General features: G+C 51.8%; 2 protein-coding genes across 3 annotated transcripts in view; both read left to right on the top strand.

Moving 5' to 3' along the window:
• Window positions 1-1538, top strand: part of Erich4 (glutamate-rich 4) — a 3931-nt gene extending 2393 nt beyond the window's left edge. The window contains exons 1-2 of one of the 2 annotated variants that reach the window (XM_005412351.1): window positions 29-349; window positions 849-1538. In XM_005412351.1, coding sequence (XP_005412408.1) covers window positions 62-349; window positions 849-1064 — 504 coding nt within the window. In that variant the 5' untranslated portion in view covers window positions 29-61 and the 3' untranslated portion in view covers window positions 1065-1538. Of the gene's footprint in view, window positions 1-28; window positions 350-848 lie in introns of those variants that run through there. The other variant, XR_001232313.1, reaches the window with a different exon arrangement.
• Window positions 1539-4487: 2949 nt separating this feature from the next.
• The window catches only part of LOC102015158 (carcinoembryonic antigen-related cell adhesion molecule 21-like), a 33556-nt gene continuing 30179 nt past the window's right edge, over window positions 4488-7864 (top strand). The window contains exons 1-4 of the mRNA XM_013508672.1: window positions 4488-4771; window positions 6246-6360; window positions 6497-6700; window positions 7734-7794. Coding sequence (XP_013364126.1) covers window positions 4488-4771; window positions 6246-6360; window positions 6497-6700; window positions 7734-7794 — 664 coding nt within the window. The remainder of the gene's footprint in view (window positions 4772-6245; window positions 6361-6496; window positions 6701-7733; window positions 7795-7864) is intronic.

The raw sequence follows: 7864 nt of genomic DNA on the forward strand, positions 1-7864 counted from the left end.
CACAAGGGAGGGAGGGTGGGGGAAAAAAAAAAAGGACCAGCCAGCTGATTCTAATTGAAGAATGGACTTTGGGATGCATCTGCCTCGTCCCCTTCTATGCCCTCCCCCCCAGCTCCCCAGGGGACTGGGTCACCCTGGACCTTGCTACTTCCTGGTTCTGGAGGCCGGGGCTGAGAGGATGGAGCTGTGGGTGCAGCTCAAGCAGGCTGGACTGGAGCCCCCAGGACTGGGCCCACCCCCTCCGGCCCTGAGGCGGGTCCCAGAGGAGAGCCCTGGGCAGACTCTCCTGTCCGCAGGGGCAGATTTTGGAGGTGCCAGGGAGACCCTGCTGTGGATCTGGCAGGAGCTGGTGAGTGAGGGGTTGGGAGAAGCAAGAGAGGAGGCTGAATGAATGAATGCAAATAGAAAGGGCCAGAGGTGGAAAGACGGAAACAAAGAGGAATAGAGAGAGGCAGAGACAGAGCGAGAGACAGGAACGGACACAGAGAGACTCAGAGAGAGAGACGGGTAGAAAGGAGAGACAGAGCAGGGACAGAGACAGATTCCAGCTGATAACCGATCAGAGGTAGCGCAGGGCCAGAGAAGTGAGGAAGCGGAAATAGAGACAGACAGGAAGACAAGACAAGGAGAGACAAGGAACTGCAACAGGCAGTGAGAGACAGGCAGGGAACGGGTGAAGTGGAGAGACGAGACCGGCAGCGCTCCCGAGGTACCCCGGGAGGCACACGCCGAGGTCCCTGCCCGGGTGCTCTGGGGCCAGGACCCGAGCTGGGACCTGCTCCCATCCAGGCCCCGTGGGACCCCTTGCCCTCTGGGTGGCATGCTGTGACATCCCTCCTTCCCCGCAGGGGAACCTGCGCCGAGTGGATGTCCAGCTGCTAGGCCAGCTGTGCAGCTTGGGGCTGGAGATGGGGGCCCTTCGGGAGGAACTGGTCACCTTCCTGGAAGAGGAGGAGGTGGAGAGTGTCGACTCTGAGGAAGAGCCCCAGGAGAAGCAAGAGGAGGAACAGCTGGGGCCGTCCCGGCCGGCCTCGTGCCTCCCGGACTTTGAGATGACTATCTGAGGGGCTGCTGGTGCCCTTTGAGATGCAGATTCATGCAAAAGAGAAGCGAGATTTGCAGGTCAAATCAGATTTGGAACCCACGTGCTCCTTAGCAAGTGCTTTCCCTGAGGCTGTCTGTGAGGAGACGCAGGCCTTGGCCCTGTGCTGTGGGCGCAGTTGTTTGCAAATGACGGGGAAAGGCACAGAGGCGCCGGGTGTACCTGCCGAGGAGCCTCTGGTGTGGGGGAGCCCCGGAGATCTTCGCAGATGAAGGTAAAGATCAGCGCTGTCCATGGGGTGGCCGCCAGCCCCGCACGGCTGTGGAGCACTTGAAACATCGGAGAGTCCAGATGGAGATGTGATGTGACTGTAAAATACACACCAATTTCCAAGGCCAGAATGGTAAAGGAGGACCAAAAAAATCTCAATACTTTAAAAAACTGATTACATGTTGAAACATTTTTAGTCTTGGTATCAAATATTACTGAAATTAAATTTGCCTGTTCAGGTTTTATTGTGATGAAATAGGTATAACACATACATTTGATCATTTTAACCATTTTAAGTGAACAGTTCAGTGACATTAGTTACACTCACATTGTTGTGTAACCATCACCACCGTCCATCTCCAGAACTTTTTATTTTTAGTTTGGTTTTCTGAGATAGGCTTTTTGCTCTGTAGTTAGTTCAGGCTGGCCTTGAACTCACTATGTAGCCCAGGCTGGCCTGAAACTTGCAGCAATCCTCCTGCCTCAGCCTCCTGAGTGCTGGAATTACAGGTGTGCACCACCACACCCTGCAATCTTCAGTACTCTTATCTTGCAAAACTGAAACTTTGTTCCCATGAAGAAATAGCTCCCCATTCCTCGCCTCCATCCCCACCTCCCTGCCCTAGTATTTACTGTCTGGGTCTCCACGGATTTAACTACTGTAGTATTCATTTGGCCTTATTTACGGGGTGGGTACTGAGGATTGAACCAAGGACATTTGCACTGAGCTACATCCCCAGCCCTTTAGCAGTCCGTTGCCTTAACCATTTGGCCACCTCAACCCATTCCCTAGCCCTTTGAAAAAAAATTTTTTTTTAAATTTTGAGACAGTCGCACTAAGTTTCCAAGTTACTTTTTTGTTGACAACACATTGAATTTAATACATTGGGTTGAATAAAATATATTTGTTAAACTATTTTCACTTTTTTTTTTTTACGGTTTTTTAATATGACGATTAGAAACCTTAAAAATTATTATTATTATTATTATTTTTGGTCTTTTTGAGACAGGGTCTCACTGCGCAGTTCAGGCTGGCCTTGAGCTCACTTTGTAGCCCAGGCTGGTCTTGAACCCCCAAGGATCCTCCAGCCTCAGCCTCCCGAGTGCTGGGATTACAGGCGTGCGCCACCACGCCCGGTTTGAAACCTTAAAAATTACCCCTGGGAATTGGCTTACTTCTGTGAGGTGCAGCACCTGCAGTGACGCCATGTCTCCACCAGATGGCGCCAGTACAAGGCCCTGCGGCACCACCAGTTAAGGAATCAGCGGCCAGAACAGAACCTCTGTGAGGTCATTAAGAAGTTGAGACTTAGTACATTGAGGTGTCGTTCCCTGACAGAGAGGTCCCGTGGTGGGAACGGAATATCCAGGTTCTGTAGAGCAGGGGACAGGCAGTGTAGAATCATGATCATAAAGATACCCATGTCAAAGATACAACTTACACTTTGGTAACTTTAACAGCCTTCGGAAACACCAGGACCAGGGATATAGCTCCGCGGCACAAGCGCCTGCCTGGCAAGCACAAGGTCCAGAGTTCGATTCCCAGTACCCACCCCCTGCAAAAACAAAAGCAAGTTTGCGGGGCATGGTGGCACACGCCTGTAATCCCAGCACTCAGGAGGCTGAGGCAGGATCGTTGCCAGTTTGAGACAAGCCTGGGCTACAAAGTGAGCTCAAGGCCAGCCTGAACTACATAGCGAGACCCTATCTCAAAAAAAGAAAACACACACACACACACACACAAAAGGAACTACCAGACTTTCCCAAAGCAATCACACTGTTCTGTGTTCCCACAGCACTATATGGGGAGGGGTTCCAGTATCTGTGTGCTGTGACACAAGCTGTTATCTGTCTTTGGGATTGTCTTTGTCGTCAGGCTAGTGGATGCCAAGTGGTATCTCACTATATTGTCCTCCCTGTTCCTCTCCCTCTCCCTCTCCATCTTTCCTGTCTAGCCAGGTGTGGTGATGCACACTTGTAACTGCAGCATTCTGGGAGGCCGAGGCAGGAGGATCATAAATTGGAGTCCAGCCTGGGCAACTTAGATTCTGTCTCAAAATGAAAAAAAAAAAAAAAAAAAAATCTGGAGATATATCTTTGTGCAAAGGCCCTAGGTTCAATCCCTAGCACAACAAAAGGTAAAATAAAATAAAAATAACACTCTGGAGATAACTATTTGCCACCCTGTATTCATAGGAAGTGTCACAAAACTTAGTTTCTAGAGAATACTAAGTGTGCCGGCCTATTGCCAACATTGTAACCGCTTCTTTCCAGAGATTTATTCGTTTTGGTTTTGGTCTTTTTGAGACAGGGTCTCTCCATGCAGTTCAGGCTGGCCTTGAGCTCACTTTGTAGCCCAGGCTGGTCTCAAATTTGCAACGATCTTCCTGCCTCAGCCTCCCGAGTGCTGGGATTACAGGCGTGCACCACCATGACCAGCTGCAGAGATATTCTTCACTGTGGTCTTCATTCCACAGGCCAGAAGGCAAAACCTTCTTCACACAAACATTGCTTAAGTGGGAAACTCTAGTTCCTAAGTCATGAGGTCTAGTTTGGTCCATCCTCATTCCATATTACATTATTTAACAAAGAGGAAACATTTCTGATGTAAAACTGCTATGGCTGAAGGGATTAAAAAAAGATGGAAGTTGTCTTAGATGCGGTAGCCTAATGTCTTGTGAAGTCAAAGCAGAACCTAGGAAAGGCTCACATGGAAGTGTCCTGGGAAAAATTTCCACTTGATGAGGGAGATGCTGGAGCTATGGACTGAGAAGAGGTTGCTAGTGTGGGTCCTACAGGTAAGTCCAGGGGACCAGTCAGGGTCACTGCAGGGTGATCTGGGCTCTCATTGTTATAATCCTGTAGACAAGGAGACAGCAGCTCGGGAGGTTTTGTGTCTAGCCCAAGGGCCAACCTCTGCTATAGCTCAGAACAAAGATGATAACAAGGCTATCTAATTTCTGGGGTTCTGCTTGCTTGCTTTTGTTTTGCAGTGCTGGGGATTGAACCCAGAACCCCACACATGCTAGGCAAGGGCTCTGCCCCTGAGCTGGACCTCAAGAGCCCTAATAGCTGGGTTCTTCACCACACTCCCTCCAGCTTCTGAAGGACCGAGCCATCCTCTGGGTATATTACGTCTCTCACTGTGGCCCCTGAGAGTGGGCTGAGGCCTTTGATGAAAGAGCACAGCCCAGGTCCCGCGCCCGCTCTGCAGCGGTCCCTCGTGTTCGTCAGCCAAGCAGTGACACAGCCTCTATCCACGTCAGCAGCACAGAACGGGATCCTGGGGTCCTGCCTCTCAGATGACCCTGGGCCCTCCATCCTGCGGCTCTCCGGTAACCAGATTCTGCGGCTCATGGCAGAGATAAAGGTGTCCCAGGACCACAGCAGCCCCAGCATAGACCCTGTTAAGGAGGATGCTGGGGCTACCCATGTGAGGTCCCTGCCTGGCCAGCTCCAGTGAGAGTGACCCTCGGGCTGGCTGTGCAGTGAGTGAGCTGGGGCATGAGGACAGTGCCTGATAATGCAGTTACTCCGTGGCGTTGCCGTGAATTGTCAATGGGACCAGGGCAGCAAGTTCTGAGACTTCCAGTGAGGAGCTGAGCTTCTAGTGAGCTCACATTTAGGGCTGGAGAACGTGAGCTGATCCTCGCGTGGTTGGATTAAGGGCTCATCAACTTCTGACCTCACACTTAACAGTCTCCTTTGTACCGTCTTCACTGTGGAGGTGACGTCACGGTCCTTGGGACGGGCAGTGGTTACCTGGGTTGAGAAGAGTGAGCCCTGAGAGCCACACTCTGTGCGAGATAAACTCTGAGGATGGAGTAGTCTGTGTTAGTCTCACCGGGTCTCATTGCTTCCTGGTGTGGCCCAAGTTCTTTTTGATCTTCTCTATGGCTGTTGTATCCATTATTACTATTATTATTATTAGTAGCAGTGGTAGTATTGTCTTTTTGAGACAGGGTTTCACTATACAGTTCAGGCTGGCCTTGATCTTACTATGTAGCCCAGGCTGGCCTCGAACTTGCAGCAATTCTCCTGCCTCAGCCTCCCAAGTTCTGGGATTACAGGTGTGCGCCACTGTGCCCAGCTTGTATCCATTATTGAAAGCGTGATTTTTAAGTCTCAAGGTATCATTTTAGAACTGTTTCTCCCTTCAGATCTGTCACCTTTTGCTAAATATATTTTGGTGCTGTTTTTAGGTGCATATCAGCTAATATTGTTAAACCTGTTTGATAGATTGAAATTCCCCCAGCCGAGCCTTCAGTATCAGCAGGGTCAGGAGGAAGGATGCAGGATCTTGACAGTGTGAGATCCTCCACCCAGTCAGTGTCTGCAGGAGTGACCCCATCGACCTGGGTATCAACCTGGGTCCTTTCCACACTTTTACTTCTGCATGTCCCTGGCACAGGATGTGGGCAATTAGGAGGTGTGAGGACTCTTTTCAGAGCCAGAAGGGCAAGGTGGTTAGGAACCTGGGGATTAAACTAATATTGTTATCATGTTTGACTTTAGACTAAATACCCAGCTGCATAAGACTCCGTTTCTTCGTCTGTAAAATGACAACAAAACCTCAATCTTAGGGTTATTGTGAGGATTTTTATCAGGGAGAAAATGAGGTTAAAGCATGTAGCACCGGGACGTAGAGGCAGGGCTTAATCGATGATATTAAGCAACATTATTTTTTTATTCACATTGCTGTTGTTAGCCATAAGTCAAGTAGAAAAGTTTTGTTTCACCATTGACCATCTCCATAACCTTTCTTGGATTCTTGAAGCACACAAGGGTCAGATTCTAAACCTGCATAATGGGTGGCAGCCCCTGCCGTCTTGGGAATGGAAAGATCACAGGAGGTGTAGGTAAAGTGTTTCCCACTGGGCCTGATCCATAGAAGCCCTGAAGACAGTCTCTCACTATCATTGTTACCACGTAGCCTTGCACCAAACGACACTGGGTCAGGCCTGCCCTCTGTCCTGAGCCAGTGTCCTGAGGTGGAAAAGAGGAAGCCGCACTGCAGGAACATGATCGGGGCGTGGTACAGGCTGCAGGTGAGAAAGGGTGGAGTTAGAGGAAGTCCAGGGTCCAAAACAGAGAATGAAGCCGCCGCAGACAGCGGCAGAGTCAGGAGGATGCCGTGATGTGGGCGAACCACACTGGGTCAGTCACTTGAGCCCATTCCTTCAGCCCTTCCTGGATCCCTCCCCACACGGGCCCTCCTTGTTCCCCTGTGACACGCTCGGCCTTCATTTCCGGTCTATTCTCTTTGCAGCGTTAGAAAATATTCCAGGCCCCCTACAGGGGCCACTGCTGGTCCAGTGCCTGAGTCCCGGTCGGGGTGGCTGTGGCAGTCGCCCCAGAGTGTTTCCTGCTCCTCATAAGAACTGGAAGGTACCAAGGCTGCTCCCCACCAGATTGCACCCCCAGGCTGACCCAGTACAGGAGGAAGGAGACCCCCCCCTCAGGCTCTGGGGGCTCTCAGGTCTCCTGCTTCCCCCGGGCCCTTCCCTCTCCTCCTCCTGGGCTCCTCCCTTACCAGCTCTGACCCTGGGCCGCCGCCTCCACAGCTTCCGTGTCTGTAAATTGGGTAGAAGTATGGATGCAGCCCCTCAGTGTGGCCTTGGCTCCCCACAAAGCAGCCCTGCGGCCTGCCCGGCAGGTGATCACTGCTCAGAAACCAGCACCCCTTGCTGTTATTCCAGTCGTTTCACCCAGTGCAGGGTCACAGCTCAGTGTCTGAGGGGCCACCCTGGCCAAGGTCACACGGGGTGAGGGGAGGAGCCTGAGCTGGTTGCTGCATCACCTACGGAGGTTAGCCCAGCCCTGGCCTGGAGATGGACATCTTTAGGGGCGGGACCACACCTGCCCTCCCTTGAGTCCTGAGTCCCTCTATCAGTCTGAGAGAACCCTAGATTCTGGCAGGTGCAGAGCGGGTACTGGGAACACCAGTCATGGGTCCCAGGACAATGGTGCAGGGTAGGCACAGAGAAGTCAGGGAGTGGGGTGTCACTGCCTGCATGCGGGCTGGTGCTCAGGAGGCTGAGCTACTCAGTCCTGAGAGGAAATGGGTAGAGTGAACACCGGCTCACCAGGGCCCCAGCCTCCATGACCCTGCCTCCCGCCCTGTCCCCGACCAGTTTCCTTCCCCAGCCCTGGGGCAGCTTACCCCATCCATGTGGTGAGTGTGGGTGGTGAATAATCTGGTCCTACAGGACCAAGGTGGGCCAGGAACTGTCCACGCCAACATCCAGCTGAGCTTTGAGATCCAGGATACGCTAGTGATAAAGGATCAGGGAGAGACCAGGAGGGAGGGAACAGGGAACAGGAGCACCCTGAGCACAGCCAGACCTGGGCATAGAGCAGCCCCAGGTGATCAGGACCTGAGAGGACGCAGGGCTCAGGGGCCTCTTCATTCTTTTCTCAGGAATTACTAGACTCTGACTTGAGCGTTCACTGCTGGATATACCGCAAAGAGATACTGCTTCGTGATTTCCTACAGACACTGCTCTTTATGCCAAGGGATGGTCCCCCAAATCCCGACTCTGCAGGCACCCA

This window comes from Chinchilla lanigera, unplaced genomic scaffold, assembly GCF_000276665.1.
Source record: "Chinchilla lanigera isolate Chin_1 unplaced genomic scaffold, ChiLan1.0 scaffold00154, whole genome shotgun sequence".
Classification (NCBI taxonomy): domain Eukaryota; kingdom Metazoa; phylum Chordata; class Mammalia; order Rodentia; family Chinchillidae; genus Chinchilla; species Chinchilla lanigera.